A 19,635-nucleotide genomic window follows, 5' to 3' on the forward strand; every position below is an offset into this window, starting at 1 on the left:
CTCTCCGACCACAATTCCCTGTGTCAACCGGTCATTTCTAATCATGTTCAGTAGCACCTCCAGGACTGAAATAAACAACAGAGGAGATAGAGGACACCCCTGTCGTGTCCCTTTTTCAATTTTAAACTCCTCTGTCACCACGTTGTTTACTATCAATTTGGCTTTTTGTTCTGAATAAATTGCTTCTATTCCATTTTCAAACCCCCGCCCTACTCCCATCCTTTCCAAATTTTTCTTCATAAACAGCCAAGAAATGTTGTCAAAGGCCTTCTCCGCATCAATAAAAATCAACACCGCTCTTGTGTTTGAATTAATCTGTAAAAACTCCAAAATGTCAATGATGTTTCTTGTGTTGTCAAATAAATGCCTACCAGGGAGAAAGCCTGCTTGGTCCTTATGAATCACTTCATTTAAGACTTTCTTAAACCTACTTGCCAAAATGTCTGCAAAAATTTTGTAATCCACATTTAGGAGTGAGATAGGACGGTAGTTTTTAAGTTGAGTTTTTTCAGATTCTAGTTTTGGGATCAACGTGATGAAGGCTTCTTTCCACGTTTCCGGTGCCTTCCTCCCCTCCATAATCTGGTTGCAAACTTCCAGCAATGGTTGTGTCAATGAGTCCTTCAGTACCTTATAATATTTGGAAGTAAGCCCATCAGGTCCCGGAGATTTGCCCAGTTGGAGGTTCTGAATGGCGCATTCAATTTCTTGGGTTGTAATATTACAGTTCAGGGTTGCTCTCATTTCCTGGGGTATTTTTTGTAATCCATTAGTTATAACAAATTGGTCCACCTCTGAGCTTTTTTGTGGCCTTTGAGAATAGAGTTCTTTGAAATATCTCTGAAAGGACCTTCTAATTTCATCGGGTTTCTGAACCATTCTCCCTTCAATCTCTAGATTTGTAACTGTGTTAAGTTTTTGTCTCTTTTTCAGCTGCCAGGCTAACAATTTTCCACATTTGTTTGCAGATTCAAAGGATCTTTGTTTCATTTGTTTAATTTTCCATTCCACCTCTTGATTTATCAGTTTCGAATATTGTGCCTGGAAAAACTTCACTTCTCTCAATACTTCCTTTGATTTAGGCCTGGATCTCAGTTTTCTCTCTCCTTCTCTTATTTTCTCCAAGATCTTCTCCTTCTTTTCATTCCAGAGTCTTTTTTTAATCGTGTTCTGTTGTATTAGAAACCCTCTTATCACTGCTTTGCTTGCGTCCCAGATTATTCTTTTTTCCACATTTGTCTTTAAGTTTATTTCGAAATAGTCCTTTAAAACTTTTTGGGCCTTCTTAACAATCTCCTGATCTCTTAACAAGGCGTCATTCATTCTCCATCTGAACGATCCGGTTGTATTTAGTCTCAATTCCATTCTCAAGGCGTTGTGGTCGGAGCAGGTTTTTGGGCAGATTTCTACTTTTCTGGTCTTAGGTGCCAGCCCTCTAGTTATCCATATTTGGTCGATTCGCGTCCATGTCATATGGGCCTCAGAAAAGAAAGTTCCTTCTTTCCCTAGAGGGTTCTTGATCCTCCATATGTCGATCAAATCCAAATTGTCAGTCATTTCAAAAAAGGTTTTTGGAAGTCTGCCATCTTTCGTTATATTAGCACTTTGTGACTTATCCATATTCACTGAGGCGACACAGTTCATATCTCCCAACATGATAATGTTGTTATAGTCCAAATAGTCCAGCATAATCTCGTGCAGCTTCTTAAAGAATTCCGATTTTCCATCATTTGGGGCGTAGATTCCTAGAATTAAAAACTTTTCTCCTTGTGTCTGGATTTCAATTGCCAAAATTCTGCCCTGTTCGTCTTTAAATACAAATTTTGGGGACAAGTTCTCCTTTGCATAAATCACCACTCCTCTTTTCTTAACTTTATCCGATGAAATAAATTCTTGGCCTAACCTTTTATTGATTAGCACTTTTCTATGGAGTCTTGTCACATGTGTTTCTTGCAGGCAAATAATGTCCAATTGTTCTTTTTTCAAAATATGAAATACTTTTCTGCGTTTTTCTGGAGAATTCCCGCCATTTATATTCCAACTAAGAAGCTGTAGAGACATCCCGGTCTACTTCTTGGGTATCACAGTTGGGTATCTAATTTGTCGTCCTTTTCCGGAAGCTGTGGTGCCGGGCCGCCTCCAGATGGTATGGATCCTGGTGGTAATCCCGGTGGTGGAGGCCAAGAATCTACGGCTCTCTTTTGGAGGTCCTCCTCGTTGTCGTGTAGGAACTTCTGGTGGTCTTCTGGTGTTTTAATTCTTACCTTCTTTCCTTTATAGGTGAATGACAGACCTTGAGGAAATTCCCACCTATAAGGGATTGCGTTGTATCTTAACAATTTGGCCAAGTCTGTGTATGTGGCTCTAAGATCCAGCAAATATTTAGGAATGTCTCTATAAATTTCTGCCCTTTTGCCTTCGACTTCCAGGGATTTTTTAAAGTGTTGGCCTAATATCTTGTCTCTTTCCTCTCTTGTTCTCAAACAAACCAAACAGTCTCTGGACTTATCTTTCTTAACCGATCTTCCCAGTCTGAAGGCCGTCACAATCTTGAAATCTTTATCTTCTTCAACCCCCCAAAATTTAGAAAACAGCTCCGTCAAGAATTTCTCTAGGTTGCCCTGTTCCAACTCTGGGACAGCCCTCAGCCTAAGATTACATTCCTTACTTTTCAGTTCCACCATTGACAGGTAGGCTTGCTGTTCTCCTACCTGTCTTTTCAGAGGTCTTACTTCCCCTTTGATCTCTTCCACCTTCTTGCACGCTTGCTCGGCTTTTTGATTGGCTTCCGCAGCTAATTTGTAGTTCTCCGCCGTAGCTCCTTGCAGTTTCTCAATAGCCTGAGTGTGCTGCGAAACCTGATCTGTTAACTTGCTGATAGTAGATGTAGCTCTATCAATTTTAGATGACTGATCGTCCACCTTCTTATTCAAAAGTGCCAATTGTTCCAAAATTTGTTTCAAGACTGGATCAGTTCCTCCAGCTGCCATTTCTTCTGTAGCAGGCGTTTCAACTTCCTCCTCCTGCGCCGTCAATACAGTTGGCACCGAGGATCTACGATGATGGATCAAGGTTGTTTGGACAAGCTGCCCAGCTCTCTTGTCTTTTTTCTTTTCTTTAGCTTCCTCAGCTAAAGCTTCCTTAGCTTTAGCTGCTCTTGTTTTCGCTGGGCCACTCATTCCCCAGCTGCTGTTCAAGGTCAAATAGTCTTTCAATCCATGAGAAAGGCAAGTCCAGAGTATAAACAATTAAACCACAAAAAATCCCAATAAGATACAGTTCCCAGACCACTATGCCTCCGCAAATCCACTAGGGGGGGTTTTCAAAGGAAAGAAAGTTTCTTTTCCACCATCAAAGCTCCTATTTCAACTGAAATCCCCAAGTTCAGAAAGGAGGATTTCAGAAAGTTCTGTTTCAAATTAGTGCCACAAGGTAACGGAGAGGTTTCGATGACAGTATTAAAGCGATAGTGTATCCATCAATGCAACAGTTTATGTTAAGAGAAAAGTTTCAGCAGCCTGACAGTACTCATTTGCAACACTGGCAGTCCAATAACTCGGTTATCCCCTTCAATTCCACATCTCTTCACAATAGGAGGAAGATTCTCTAGCACACTGAACCAAAACATTTATTTCTTCACTCTTTTTCGATTTCTAGAAACACACAGTCTATTAATGCCCCTTCTTACTTCTTTCAAAATCTCTTTTTAACGCTTCAGCCCGCATCGGGTTCTTTGCTTTGCTCCGATTAGCAGGACCGGAAGGCGGACTTCCTGTTACTCGCCTCCCGTTTTCAGCCGAAATAGACAAATTTAAGTTAATCCTTAATCAGTTCTTTGGTACCCCTTACTCACGGGTAGATTGCAGCCAATCTCGATATTTTTCAAGAAGAAAGGTCGGCGCTCATCAGCAACAGCAGCGCGGCTTCACTTCCGCGAAAAGAGCGATGAACTCACAGCGCCGCTCCCCCGTTCACGATCCGGAGCCTCTTACGAGGTCCCTTCCTCGCTTCTGGGGGGGCTTCTGGCACCCGCCGAGTCCCACGGCCACAGGCTCGCTCTGCCTGCGGTTTATCTGGATGGGTCTCCGCTTCGCCGTAGCGGAGGACCCTTTTTCGCGGAGCCCCTCTTCACTGAGTAAAGAGGACCGCCATTGCCGTTTTGCGCCTACATCTCATTTATTTGTCACTTAGTTTCCAAACTTTGTATTCAACTAAGACTTACAGTAGGCCCACTGAAATTAATGAACCTATTGAATCCCACCCAAAATGGCTCAGCTTGCCCTTGGCTTCCCTTCTCTCTTAGAGTTCCAGCAGCTGCCTTTATAAACCCTCAATTACTTGGCTTCTCCCTATACCCCCAAACACAATACACTCAAATACTGTCAACCAATTGGATTGCATATTCAGCAAGCCTCATTTGAATCCAACTACTCTCAAGATGAAGGCATGCAGGTGGCGCCTAGGGCTTGCCAATCAGAAGGTTGGCGGTTTGAATCCCCGCGACGGGGTGAGCTCCCGTTGCTCGGTCGCTGCTCCTGCCAACCTAGCAGCTTGAAAGCACAAAGTGCAAGTAGATAAATAGGTACCACTCCAGCGGGAAGGTAAATGGTGTTTCCGTGTGCTGCTCTGGTTCGTCAGAAGCGGCTTAGTCATGCTAGTTACATGACTTGGAAGCTGTACGCCGGCTCCCTCGGCCAGTAATGCGAGATGAGCACTGCAACCGCAGAGTCGTCCGTGACTGGACCTAACGGTCAGGGGTCCCTTTACCTTTTTACTCTCAAGATGGACTCTAAAAATGGATTAAGCATACCAGCTTCCATTCCTGGGAGACTGCTGGAGGTCTCCCCTTGCCACACATTATAACCAAGTTAAAGATTCCTTGACTGTCATGCTCAAAAATTATAGAAATTACCAATCTCTCAGTTTGGCAACAATTTCGCACCAACAGGCCACCTTCCATACACTCTAGTCCTATACAATGCAGGGTATAGATCAGAGGGTTTGGACATAAAAATTCACATTCAAATCTCCTTTCAGTCATGATGCTAGAAGAAATTTTTGATCTTGCCACCTCTTTTTTAACCTATCACAGAGTTAGTACAACCCTGTGTCAAGTATAATGGAAATAATATTATACTACTACAATCAACACAACTCATAGATAAGGAATCAACAATTTACCTTTTCTAACTCCTCCATGTTACAGATCATATGGGCACAAGTAGTGAAGATTTCCACAGCACGCGATCTTGTACGAATACCGTAAACCTAACAGGAAAAGCAACTTGTCAAAATATGAAAACGCTAGTGTTTGTTAATGTGTTATCAGCAGTTGCCACCCACAATACTAGTTCTCCCTGTTTTACAATTCTGCAGAATTATATCTAGTAAAAAGTAGTTAGCTTTCTAATTTTTCACTGTGCAGACAACCTAAAATCAGCACCAGATTTTCCCTGATATTTTAAGATAGAATAATATATACTTTCAAACTAGCCTTTCAAAGCACTCCTAGCTGAAATGTTCTGACATTTAATTTTCTGTCAAGCATACTTTGTTAATTTGTTTCTATTGAGAGAAAATCATTTCCTTGTACAACCAAAATAAGCAAAACACTCATTTTTGTAAGAAATTTTCCTTTTGTAAGACATTCATCTAGAATCATCAAATAACTGGAGTTTGGATTTGATATCCCACTTTATCACTATCCTAAGGAGTCTCAAAGCAGCTAACAATCTCCTTTTCCCTTCCTCCCTCACAACAAACACTCTGTGAGGTGAGTGAGGCTGAGAGACTTCAGAGAGAAGTGTGACTAACCCAAGGTCACCCAGCAGTTGCATGTGGAGGAGTGGGGAATTGAACCTGGTTCACCAGATTACGAGTCCACTGCTCTTAATCACTACACTACTCTCTGTGAGAAAAATACTAGGACCACTGGGGCACTAACAGAATTGGCTTAGGAGGTAGATAAGCATTGAAGAAACCATTATATACAACTTGTGTTGGTGTAATCCTTGATATAGCATGTAGCTAATAGTATATTTATAAATATCACTCTAGACCTGGAAATATGAAAACAAAGCCCAAAGGCATCTTCTCTGTCTATATTATGCAGAAGCTACCACATAGGGGCCACCAGCTTCTTGTAGCAGAGCCAAAAACACACCTAGAGGATAGTTCTTGCCACACACCATGAGCGTAGTCAAGGGGGGACAGGGAGGGGCAGCTGCCCCCATCAATAAAAATACATAGCTACCTGAGGTTCTGCCCCCCCCAACAAAAGGCCTGCCCCCTCTAACAAAAATCCTGGCTACACCCATGCCATACATCCACATTTCAACTTGTCTAGGGATCCTTCAAGTACATATTTAGAAGAGAAGCTAGAGGAAGTATGTGTTAACTATGCAAGAGCATAGTAGATCTAAACATATTAGTACTTAGTAGGATGGTTCCTCTAATGAAAATTTTGTTATTCCCACTAGATGGAAGTCATCTATTTTCACCCATACCTCTGCCATTGTAAAAATCTTGTACATCTCTGGAAGAATAACAGGAGCTACAAGGGGCATCTGTGTATCTGTCACCTCCCGAGTAAACTCTAGAAAAAAGAAAAGTAGCAAAGTACTTATTCAGAGATTATTCAGAGTAACATCTCACTTCCATACTGTTCAGTCTAATGACACACATATTCACAAATGGGCAAGGGTTAAGTTTCCTTTTAGGATTACATAAAGCAGAAGTCAACTTCCTTCTGAGGTGTTAAACTGCATCTGGGTTGTTTCAGACTACAGGTGGTTGCTCACATAACAAATATTTGTACACAGAGGACTAAACTATGAAGCTGAAGAGTTCTAGCCTAGCCTTCTCCCCAACATCTAAACCAGCCATAGCTTTACAACCTCAGTGAGAACTAGGCTTATATCCAGTACAGGAGTCATCAGACTTCAGCATTAATTCTCTCTAAGGAGTTACATGCAACTGCTTTGAAATTATCCACTTAACATTCACCCTAATTCTCACATTGTATAGCCAAGGCTCAGGCTTGATAGCACCACAGAGGTTCATTATGAAAATCCGCAAAAAGAGGATGGTGGAGTACATGAACAGAGCAATCACTGATTGCCTTTTGAGTAAACCCAAAGTATCTAACATTCTTATTTCACTCAACAGAGTTTCAAGAATTCAGTGTAGTTGAAATGGTACAGGGGACTACAAGATTCAATTGGGAACAAATTTGACAAAAAATGCTGTTAGCCTGATGCTATATTACAATCTTCTGTAAAAGCCCAACCCTGCAGAGGTAATAAAAAATAAATCCCAGTTCTACTGGATTTTTTTTCTGTTTTAATTTAACATTTATGAACACCATAGTTATATGTACCCTGCTAGACAGATGAACTAGTGACTACGTGCAAGGGAGATGGCTAGAGTGGATTATTTGCTGAAGATTTACTGGAATCATCAGTCTCATCTACTACTACACCTAAATTCTTTTATCATTATGCAGCTTCCAGAAATTTGTACAAGGAGAGGGGGAACTAAAAGTATATTTCCAATATTACAAGCTGCAGTATGAACAATGTAATTTGTAAGGCAAAGAAAGAAGACAATACCAAGTTTCCTATCTTAAAAAAAGTCAACATATTAAAATGGTTTGGAAGCCCCAAAACAAGTTGCAAGAACTACTCAGTTAAGACGACACAATTCTCACATACCTGTAAGCACTCGCATAGCTCCATGCACTGCATTCAGATCCCCACTGACAAGCATTTCCATCAACAGATTGAAAAGCTCAGGCCAAGCTTCAGGCCAATCCCAATGAGCTATCGCTGAAACGGCATACGCAACACTTGAACGTACTTTGCTAATAGATTCTCGCAACCCATTAGGAAGCAGTTCCCTAATGGCAGCTTTTGCCTGTGGAAAATGAATGGTGGAGGAACTTAGCAAGGGACACCAAGCACAACACAGTAGGATGTACAGATGATATACTATTCCAAGTCACGTATCAGTAAATATCCAGCTAAGATGTATCCTATACAATAAGTTCTCTAAACATTTATAAATGGCTTTAACGTGGAAATCAAGGAAACACATCTCTCTTCCAAACTTGAGCATTATGTAACTGAGCAATTAATGAAAGTATTACCCTTTCTGTAGTCTCAGGAGGTCTAAACTTGTCTGACTGGGAACACCAATGAGTTTCCACATATTGTTTCAAGATCACAGAAGCCAGCTGCGAAGGAAAGCAAGGAAGATAAAACAAAACTGAGCTGTTGAAATTTAGGTCTTCAAAGGTCCTTTTTATCTCTTAGATTGCCCACAGAAAGGGCATAGCTCTCAACATTAGATAAACATGCTAATTCAGAAGATGCCTGCTTCTTTGGTGTCAAAGTACAAGAAAAGGAATGTTAGCCATCATAGATACCGTAGATTCCGGCGTATTCGGCGACTGGGCGTATTAGACGACCCCCCCCCAAAATTGGCAGCTGCAATTTGGGGGTTCGTCTTATAGGCCCAGTCGCTTAATACGCTGGGCAGCTCTGCGCCAGGAGAAAGCCACCCGTCGCGGAGCTGAGCCTGCCGCCTGCTGCTGCTGCTTCCAAAGAAGCAATGGGTGGCGAGTTCCGCACCAGGCAGTTTTCTCCCAGCACGGAGCTGAGCCTGCCGCTCGCTGCTGCTACTTCGGAGCCGCCACTGCAGCAGCGGGGGCCGGCTCCTCTCTGTGCCGCCCATACCTGGTGTATAAGACGACCCCCGACTTTTTAACCTCTTTTCCAGGGTTAAAAAGTCGTCTTATACACCGGAATCTATGGTATGTGCAAAGAGTGAAGATTTTGTTGTGGTCTGTGCTTCAGTAATAAAACAATGTAAACGTTCAGAGGCAAGGCAATAAATGCACTTTTCAATAGACAAAAAGAACACTTTTTACAAGGACATCCTCCTGTCTTACACGATACCATGTTCATGCGTTAGCTTTCTTACATTCTTCACTCTGACAAGGGAGATAAGGACTTCCAGTATCAACATTCCAGAGAAGTCACTCGCCTTTGGATTGGCATGATCCTTCCTAAGTTAAGCACTTTTGTTTTTAAGGAGAGAAATTTAAGCATGTGCTCTCTCTCGCTTTTGATTTAATGGGACTTAAATGTGCTTAACTTTAAAATGTTAAAAATTGAATGTACTTATTCATGTCAGTCTGTCTATTTAAAGAAAGGGATCATGATTATACCAGAAAATGTGACATACTTCAGCAGTAGCTTACTATTTTGTAATATGTATGTTGTGCTTCTATCTCAACATAGCTAATACTCCCTTCTTGGGCAAGGTTCTGATGACTGCATTCTTCTGCACTGGTTCTCAAGGTTGAAGACTGGGGCACTGTTTTACAGTGGTTCCACTCCTATTTGGGCAGCTGTTTCTAGAAAGTGGTGCTAAGGGTCTCCTACTCAGCTCTGTGGTATTAACATCTGTGGAAGGGGCAGGGAAAAGTGAGTCGTAATACATGAAAGTGAACATCCTCTGTACCAAAATAATTGCTCACCTGGTTATAGGGATAACAGGAAGCTGCTCAGCAAACAAATACTTTAACTTTAAATTATTTGAGACTGACCTGACGAATGGCCAGTGCTCCTTGGGGATCTACAGTCAATTCTGCCAAGTGAACACCAAATTCTGAAATTAAAAGAAAAAAAAGTAAGCTACTGGTAACACACTATCATGTTTAAGAGGTTATAATGCTGGGGAAACTACATTGTCATTTTTCATGTGTGACCCTTTATTCCTTGCACAGTCCATTCCCTATAGTTCCTGCCCTATTCTTAGCTTCTCTCCACCAACCTTTTAATTCAAAAATCCTATGAACAAAAGTTATTTTCAATGAATGGGTTATAGCAGAAAGTTGGAGAAAAGAGGGGACATCTAGAAATCTGAACCATTTGAAGGAAATAACACTTTGTCATTACTAATACACAAATACAGATGATAAAAAATAATGTCTGGTTGGACCAGACATTCCAACCAAATGATTTACAGAGCAAAAAGGTCATTACAAAGCAAGAAGCTCATATAATTTGAAAGTGAAGCTTTAAAATTACAATCCTGTGTGTATCTAAGCAGTAAATATTTTATTTATTTAGATCAGAGACAGCAAACTGCTTTCAGGTGGAGGGCCACATGCCAGTAGTGAGTGGGGCTAAAAGCAGAAGTACGTGGAGCAACAAACATGACCCAGTCACACAAAATGCTTAAGTTTCCAAAAGCATATGCATATATATCACCTTTCTCAATCATCCATCCAGATAAACAAGCATTCCAGTCAAGCATCAACTCACAAGGAGGAAATGGAGGATGGTCGCTAAGCGATGTGGCCCAGGAAGAAATCAAAGGGCCTGGAGGGTCACATGTGGTCTTGAGGTGTGAGATTTCCCACCCCAATTTTGTATTTCTACCTCCTTTAAAAGGTAAAAAGCTTTCACAAAGGAACTTATAACTACGCTAACATAAATATGAGTTTAAAACTATAAACATTCAATTAAAACAAATAATTCCTAATGTCTCCCAGTTCTATGGCTAGATTCCAGTTCTGCCAGTTCTATGGCACAAGAGAAGCTTCTGCACTTGGACACCATTGCAGCAGGTACGTACTGATCACATTCACATCCTGTAATTATCCTATGCAAAATCCGCTGATGATTGATGCAGTGCTAGTACCGTCCCTCAATATTTCCACCAACATCATCTCTGCAGTTTCTTATCTGCCTCTCCAATAAGACATCTTATTCAATTTTATATATGCAGTTTTTTAGCTCAGGGGTGGGACTTCTGGTTCACAGGGTGTTCCCATCCAGTCACCCCCTTCGCAATTCTCGCAATTTCACAAAGAAAAATGGGAAGATGCTGCTTTGCAGCAGAGCTGTTGAGTATTTCTGCTCCCCAACCTGTGCACTAATTCTTTCTTTTGCCAAGATATGTGATATCTTCGCAGGAAATGTAATTTGTATGCTGAGCTTTCCAACAATACGACCCTTTTGTTTGTAAATGGACTTCCCCACAAATCAGAGAAATGGTTCCCCTTTTGCTGATGCAAACCTTAAATTTTCCTCCACTCCACACTTCTAAGCAGAGACAGATGGGGTAGGAAAGAGAAAGAGAGGGGGGGGATAGGGTAACTGAAAGAATTGTTCAATCAAGTCATGCTTCCCTGTTTACCTATCCACATCTTGCTTTGGCTCCAGCATTAGACAGGTTTTCCCCCAAAGAATGTGGCCCTTGGGGGGCAAAAAAGATTTCCCAACGTCAAGATTAGCCTCGTTCCCACAACCCTGCATGACAAGGCAGTGTGCAGCCCATGGGTTCCGTGTCAAAGTACTCTTGTAGCCCATTTGGTATGAAAAGTTGGACTGCCCTGCCTCACATCATTATGTCAGGTGACTGACAGCCATCAACATTCAGAATATGCTGACCACTATGCAGGAAGGAGGGGTAAATGATCCTAAAAACTGAGACCTTTTCCTCTGCAGAGAACACCTTTGTATTCAAAGCACTTCTTCCAGCACTCTCTGAATACAAGGCTTTCTGTGGAGCTGTTTCCAGCTGAATGTATGGGCTGCAGCTGTGCAGGGCTCTCTCCAACACCAAAATATTAACTGATCATCTGTGACTGCAGAGAGCCCTAAGCTGTGCTTCAAAACCCCAACAATCAGCTGATAATTGGGACTTCAAAGCACCATGAAGAGGGCTTTGCTGGCACCTTTCTGGCCCAGCAGTGACTTTACATGTCCCACATTTGACACCAGAAGGGCAGATAAGCACGCATCAATCAAAATTGCCTGGCAGGACATACGGGGAGGACTCTGGGCTATAGGTTCCCCACCCTGCTATAGAGAATGCAATGAAAAATTCAAAAGGAGTCCATCTTTCTTGCTCCTGAATTTTTATGGGGCACAGTTCCTATAAAAGCAGGAGCATCCTAATTAAAATAAGAAGCAATGTTAAATGTTTCTTTTGTTCAGAAATATTTTCTCAAACTACTTGTGGAACCAAAGCCAATACTAGTAGTAAAAAACTGCAAAACTGGCCTTTATCCAAGTACAGGCTCCATCAGCTAGGCTCAGTGAACACCACATGCTCAGGACTGAGTCTTGATCCCCGAGGGTTCTCCCTTCGCAGAAGAACATTGTTTAGGCTATACTGGAAGAGATCCAGAAAACCTCAAGTGAGAATAGGAAAGCAATTTCCCCCTCCAGTTCCAAGTTAGTGGAATCATTATATGACCACTATGGTTACCTAGTCTTGTAACCATAGGAGTAATCTGAACTCAGGAAGACTGAGGAGGATTTGAAGCATTGCTTGGTGTCAATTTTGGATTGGCAGTGAGCAAACAAACTGCAACTTAATCCAGACAAAGTGGAAATATTGTTGGGTGAGGACGTTGGAAACTGGGAGGTAGATGTAAAACTTGTTTTGGATAGGACTGCACCACCCTGAACATCAGACTCAATACTGGAGTGCTCCTGGATTCAGCTCTGTGCCTAGAAGCCAGATAGTGAGGGTGGGTAGAATACATTTTATGGTTTCAGCTGGCACATGGCCTCTTTCATTCATGTTGTAGTAAATGGGCAGCTACACTGTGAACCAAGGCATTATGTAGGACTCACAGTTTGGATCATCTCTCTATTGTCATCTGATCTCCATTGGTTACCAATTTGTCCCTGGGCTAAATTCAAAGTTCTGCTATTGATGTTAAACAGCATAGGACCAGATACTAAGAACAGTCTTAAGAATCCAGCTGAACACAGAAGTCAACTTCAGAATCCCAACTCTATGCCCCTCCACCATAAGAAGTGAAGCTGGTGGGCATTAGGGACAGGATCTTCTGTTGTGCCGCAAAGAATATTGAACACCCTCCCCAAAAAGGTATGTACAAAATATGTAAACATACATCCTTACAAAAGACTTTTTGGGCGCTACACTTTAATCATAGGGTGCTGATACTGCCATTTAAAAAAATACTGATTCATGATATTTTAAAATTGTGGTTACATTTGTTTTTTAATTTAAATGTACACTTCAATTTGATTATATTTTGTTAGCAGCTGAATATTTACCTAAGACAGAAACACAAGACAAAAATATTTTGAAAAATATATTTGTTTACAGTAAAGTTCAAACTATGCTATCACTGCAAAGACAAACATCTATAATGAAGCAAAGACATAACTACTGAGAAGCAATACTGCATTCAAACTGTTTTAAATGAAACCAAGTACTTTAACTTATTCACATAACAGCAGAAGATGACATCCTTAATGCTGATTGTTGACATTCTTGCATGGACCTTGATCTAATCCAGCAAAACCTAGCTCAGTGGTACATGGTTTGGCTTGCAAGGAGAAAGTCCCAGGTTCAATCCCTGGCACTACCAGTTAGGGTTGAGAGAGACTCCTGCCTGAAATCTGGAGAGCCACTGCCAGTCAGTGTAGACAATACTGAGCTAGATGAAATAATGGCCCAACCATGGTATAAGGCAGCTTCCTACGCTGTCATAAAAAGTGCATACTCAGGATCATATAGCACAGATTAATTATGCAGACTTGATTTAGACCAGAGGTGACTAACCAGTGACTCTCCACATGGCTTTGGACTCTCAATTCCATTAGCCTCAATCAGCATGGTCAATGGTCAGGAATGATGGAAGCTGTAGTCCAACAACATCTGGAGGATCTCGGGTTAGCCACCCTTGTTTTATACGTTTAAAACATATTGGTGATTTGCGGTGAGGCAAGACTGAGGGCAGTCTTAGAAAGTCTCCAGGGAAATAGGGATGGCCAGCTGTGGGGTGGCCACTGAGATACATCTCATGTGACACGCTCTTTCACATAATTTAAGTGCTCTGACAGTGATACTGTCATATGCTATCTCAACTGAAGCTTGCAAAACTCTTCCTGAGCAATGCTATGTAGAAAGCTTCACACTAGCCTATTCTCAAGGTTATTACTTAAAACCATTAACTATTTTCACTAAATTGCAATCTCACAGTCATTGCTTTCCCATCAAATGGACTCTTTGGCTGTGATATGGGTCAAAAATGCCCCCGTTTTCAAACCTGAAAGAGATTCAGGGCCCACCTCAGCTAGCAATAGGTTCACAACTCTTAAAATTCAACTCAGAGCCCTTTGGATAGGAAATAACTACCTGAATAATTGCAAGGGCGGAAAAGAAACTACTTGAATAATTGCTAGGGCAAACTAGTGTTAATTTGCCTGTGTTTCCAGTTTCAGCATAACAAAATCTGCAGGTTCTGCCAAATACTACTACTACTACAACTTTTAAAATAAATAACCTATTCACAAGGCGCAGGATGAAAATGTGACAGCTGTGAATGATGTATGTAAGGTACAACACATTAGAGGGCCCAATGGTGGTTACTCACCCCATACTGTACCATTACATGATCATATAATGCAACAGAGTCTGGGCTTGCTGCTAAAACTAGAAGTGTGACATGTTCCCAAGCTCGCTTGAAGCAGCCACTCCTAGAATGAGCAATTCTCATTTGTTCTGTAACAGGAGGGCTGACCTCAGATCTTCAAAGCAGCTTTCTGCTCATAATTGATACTACAAGCTGCATATAAATTTTCCCTGTAGGTGCAAGCACCTGACACTTGGGTTATGTAAGAAATAGGTTAGGAATCATTGAATTTGTATGGGGAGGAGGGTAAGAGTGTGTGTCAACAGACCAATACTATCCTTTCAAAAGTCTGAAATCCTGCACCTCTGTCAATTTGCCTGCAGTCCCTGAATATATCCTGAGTTTAATTTTCAATAGTACGTTCTCAGATTAATCCTTTATTTCCAGTGGGTCAGCTAATCTGAAGTGGCTTGCCTTATGTAATATAAGTTTAATGCTGTTGAGGTGGACCCACGTCTAAATAAATTTATGATCAGCCATCACTATCATCAGGAGCATTAACTCATGACTGGGCCAAACGACCATCAGCCCTCATTAAGAGGATGGTTTATATTGGGTTTAAGTTTCCATCAATAAATAGATAAAAGAGTTTGTTAGAACGTAAAACACCATGGTGGTTATCGCCATTGGAGGCTACAAGGGTAAAAAAGTTAAATATGGAAGGAAATTGGGCTACCTATCAAGATTTGGTGATCGAAATAGAGAATCAGTGGAAATTAAAATATATGAAGAAATTAAAAGCTTAGTGAAAGATTAGTTGCATTATTGTCAAATAAATGAAATATTTAAAGAAGATAAGAAAAACAATAGATTTGAATATACAAAATCCAGGTTTGAAGTAGATTTGTTGAGTTCTAAAATTAAAATATTGTCAAAAATGTATAAACTACTTTTAGAATGGCATGTGAAAGAAGAGGAAGTTAAATCCGTTATGATACATTGGGCAAAGGATATTGGTTATAATATACAATTAGAGGATTGGGGAAAACTTTGGAAAGATGAAATAAATTTTACAGCTTGCAGTTCACTTAAAGAAAATGTAATGGAAATGATGTATAGGAGGTACATAACACCAGTGAAGTTAGCAGAAATGTACAGACAAAATAATAAATGTTGGGAATCTAAAGAAAAAGAAGGTACCTTCTACCATATATGGTAGGTTTGTAAGAAAGTGAAGGCTTTCTGGGAAATGATATACAGTGGTACCTCGGGTTAAGTACTTAATTCGTTCCGGAGGTCTGTTCTTAACCTGAAACTGTTCTTAACCTGAAGCACTACTTTAGCCAATGGGGCCTCCCGCTGATGCTGCGCCACCACACAATTTCTGTTCTCATCCTGAAGCAAAGTTCTTAACCTGAGGTACTATTTCTGGGTTAGCGGAGTCCGTAACCTGAAGCATATGTAACCTGAAGCGTATGTAACCCGAGGTACTACTGTATAATGAACTTTTAAAAATGTTAAAATATACATTTGTAAAGAAACCAGAAACCTTCCTATTGGGTATTGGAGATAGAGAAATACATAAGCAAGATAAAATATTGTTTTTGTATGCAACAACTGCAGGAAGAATATTATTGGCCCAAAAATGGAAACAGGAAGAGATCCCAACAAAAGAAGAGTGGCAAATGAAGTTAATGGACTAAGCCGAGTTGGCGAAACTAACTGGGAAAATTCGGAACCAGCAGGACCAGACCTTTTCAAAAGACTGGAATAAATTTACATTGTATTTGAGAGACAACTGTAAACAATTGACATTGTTAGTAGGGCTACAAGAAGTTTTGTAAGATTAGAGATATAAATTATTATCAATATGATGTTACTTAAGGAGGAGGGAAGTCTCAAGCCAAGATGATGAAGTGGTTTTTATATATTATATGTAAGATAGATGTTTTGTCAATTTTTAAAAATAAAATTTAATACAAATTATGTATATAAAAATAAGTTTCCATCAACAGTGTTTTGAAACTGTTCAGCCTGGTGACCACAGATGCTTTCTCTCTGAATCTCTTTTCTGCTAGGTGCTCTGAAATATCTAACTAGCTAAGTCAAGTTTAAGAATCTATGTGTGTTTTTGCCTTCCCTTTTCTTTTTCCTCATCTTTCACCAAATAAAATTTCATATAGTTTGACATTTGGCTTCAATTGTTTTAAAAGGTAATTATCTGGAATGTCTCATAAAACTCTTCCCCACATGCTCAACAATATGGTTAAGTTTTGTGTTTTAAGGATAGTTTATGACTTGGTTACTCTAAGCATTGGAAAAGTGAGTCCAAAGCTGCTTCTTGTTTAATATTTTAACGAGCTCTCAAAAAAAATGAGGCAGCCTAGAGTTTTCTGCAGGCTAGTATTATCCTGTTGTGATGACCTATGGCACTCTTATTACTTTCATACACAATAGGGTGCTGTAAATTCTCTTCAATCCAGCATTCCTTAGTGCAATCAGCTCTTAAAATATAAGAATTAAGCAAAAAAAAGTGGGCTGGCTTGCAGGGTAAGTACAGATAAAGCTAAGTTACAAAGAAAACATGTGCAACTTACTTCTGATCTTAAAATATACATCATTAATGCTTAATCCTATGTGAAGAAGCCTCATGGATAAGCCTTCTCAGAAGGCTATACAACTGATTTCTTTTATTGCAATAATTAGTGACACTTTAATAGTGTCATCTCTGTCCTCTTTGGACAATTAATCTTTCTGCCCTCCACACCAATACCTCAACACACATTTGTACTTTGGAGCAGACATCTCCAATTAAGTTGTGCCAGATATAGAAGTTCCATCAACTGAAAGAAACCACATTGGGAGAAGCTTCAGCTGGGTTGGGTGTCTGAAGGAAGTTCCCTTTGAAGTGACATAATCAAACTGCTTAAAACTGCCAAAACAGAAAATATAGTACAAATACGCATAAATATTGGTACTTCTCCTTCAAGAAATGACAGCTTTCAAACAACAAGAACAGCATCACAAAACAGATAGGTAGCCGTGTTGGTCTGCCATAGTCAAAACAAAAAAGATTCCTTCCAGTAGCACCTTAAAGACCAACTAAGTTAGTTCTTGGTATGAGCTTTCGTGTGCATGCACACTTCCTCAGATACACTGAAACAGAAGTCACCAGACCCTTCTATATAGTGAGAAGGTGGGGAGGGGTATTACTCAGAAGGGTGGTGGGAATGGGTGATTGGCAGATAGCTGTGATGAGCCTGTTGACAACTCTTAACGACTGCAATAGGTCTTACAGGAAAAAGCAAGGGGTGAGAAGGTGAAAAATGGCTTTGTCATGTATAATGAGATAAGAATCCAATGTCTTTGTTCAGACCAGGTCTCTCCATGGTTTTAAGTTTGGTAATAAGTTGCAATTCAGCAGCTTCTCTTTCCAGTCTATTTATGAAATTCCTTTGTAGCAAAACAGCTACTTTGAGATCTTGCATAGAATGTCCTGGGAGATTGAAGTGTTCTCCTACCAGTAAGAAACCAGTAGGAGAAATTATGGAGTGAAGTATCAGCACGTTTAGACTCTGCAATTCAGACATGCAATGTTTCAGCCCTTCTTGATCTGCACCAGTTCACATGGTAGATCAAAATCTGTGTGGGAATATTTATATACCAGGCACTCCCACAGCTATCTTATCACAATGAGCATAACAATGCTCCAGAGGAGAAGTGGGAGAAAGACAGTATACCCTGTGACAGTACTGTATACACCTAAGTAGGAGAGAACGCCTTTTAGAAACATTTCTGCAGAAGGCTTTAAGATCTACATCTCTACTTAAGTCTACTACACTTAACGTTAATGAGAACAGCTTTTTCTCATTAAAACCTGGCTGTACGAAACCCTTTAGGCCAACCAATTTTACTACAGAGATATTACTATCTCACTCAGTTCAGTGCTGCTCTTTAAAGTCTGAATACTTTAGCTTGGAAACCCTTAAGGCTGCTTTATAGGCGAACTTCAGCAAGGCGCCGAGACAAAGCCCCCTCCTCCCCCATCACCCAACCTTATCCCATGAGGAACCCTCTTTCCCGATGGCCTTCAACCTTTTCTGACCAAGGACCCGCCGTTAGCCCAAAGGGAGGGAGCCACTTTTTAACTGCACCCTGTAGTAGTTGTGTGGTAGCAGCGCTGCGGCGACCCTTAGGATCAGGTCGACGACACTCACCAGACGAAGGCCGATTTATGCCTTACATACACAATGGGCACGAAAGGAGAAGCGGGGCCGCCGGAGGCAGCCCACTCCGAGACATATAAACTCCGGACGACTTGGAAAGGAAGCCTCGGCATCTCCGGTGCCGAAGAAGAGGCGAGACTGGGGCAGGACCCTGAAGGGAGCGCGGAACCGGTGGCAGCAGAGGCAGGACACGAGTTTCCCCGCCCACCTCGAGCTCTGCGAAAAGTCCCTTCCAGCCCCTGCCCCACAAAAGGCCATCCCAAAAAAGGGGTTAATCCAGAACTGCGGAACCGAGGAGCAGCTCCATCTCCTTCTCTGCCCATCGCCCTGGCCGGGGAGACCCGAGGCCCACAAAAGGGAAGAAGCGGGAGGCTCGGCTCCCCTCAGAGCCTTCCCGCCGCCCGGTCGGCCGTTGCTGCCCCCACACTCACCCTCGGTGACCTCCAGCACCTTCACCTGCTCCTCGGCAGCTGCGCGCACCCCTTGCACCGGGCACAGGATGCCGTTCAGGGTCTCCACCAGCGCCTCCTTCAGACCCTGAGCCACAGGGCCCGGCCCCACGCCCGAAGCGACGCCCGCCATCCCGCCGCGCCCCTGAGGAGAGCAGCAGCAAAGGCGAGGGAGAAGCTCCGCGGGGCTGGGGGGGCGGGGAGGAAGCGCGAGGCAGGAGGAAAGGCAGCAGCGGGTGCGGGTGAGGCGGCACTAGGCGGGCTGAGGGCCGCGGCTGCTGCCGCCACCGCGCGCCAAACGCGCAGGCAACGACGTGCTCTCGCGCGGAGAGCGGCGCCGGCGAGGATCCCGCCGGAACCAGTTCTCGGAGAGCGCCCCCTGCAGCACGGATGGAAGCATCGCATCCTTAGGCTGACAACTTTTTTCTTTTTCTTTTTTAAATTGGAGGAGTCCTTTATTACAGATCAGGCAGATTAAAAAGGTAGACTATGTAAAGCAGAAGACTGAAAGAAAAATGTACCCATTTAACCGTTTCAAAAAACCATGTAC

General features: G+C 41.8%; 1 protein-coding gene across 1 annotated transcript in view; it reads right to left on the reverse strand.

Annotated features, from left to right (window-relative positions):
• IPO9 (importin 9) overlaps positions 1 to 19,365 on the reverse strand; it is a 37,838-nt gene extending 18,473 nt beyond the window's left edge. The window contains exons 1-6 of the mRNA XM_081914393.1: positions 19,068 to 19,365; positions 9,611 to 9,672; positions 8,147 to 8,233; positions 7,713 to 7,914; positions 6,507 to 6,595; positions 5,182 to 5,268 (exon numbers count right to left, since the gene is read on the reverse strand). Of these exons, the coding sequence (XP_081770519.1) occupies positions 5,182 to 5,268; positions 6,507 to 6,595; positions 7,713 to 7,914; positions 8,147 to 8,233; positions 9,611 to 9,672; positions 19,068 to 19,218 (678 nt within the window). The 5' untranslated portion in view covers positions 19,219 to 19,365. The remainder of the gene's footprint in view (positions 1 to 5,181; positions 5,269 to 6,506; positions 6,596 to 7,712; positions 7,915 to 8,146; positions 8,234 to 9,610; positions 9,673 to 19,067) is intronic.
• Between the last annotated feature and the right edge of the window lie 270 nt (positions 19,366 to 19,635).

The sequence above is a fragment of the Podarcis melisellensis genome (genome assembly GCF_964234715.1).
Source record: "Podarcis melisellensis genome assembly, chromosome: 6".
Taxonomy (NCBI): domain Eukaryota; kingdom Metazoa; phylum Chordata; class Lepidosauria; order Squamata; family Lacertidae; genus Podarcis; species Podarcis melisellensis.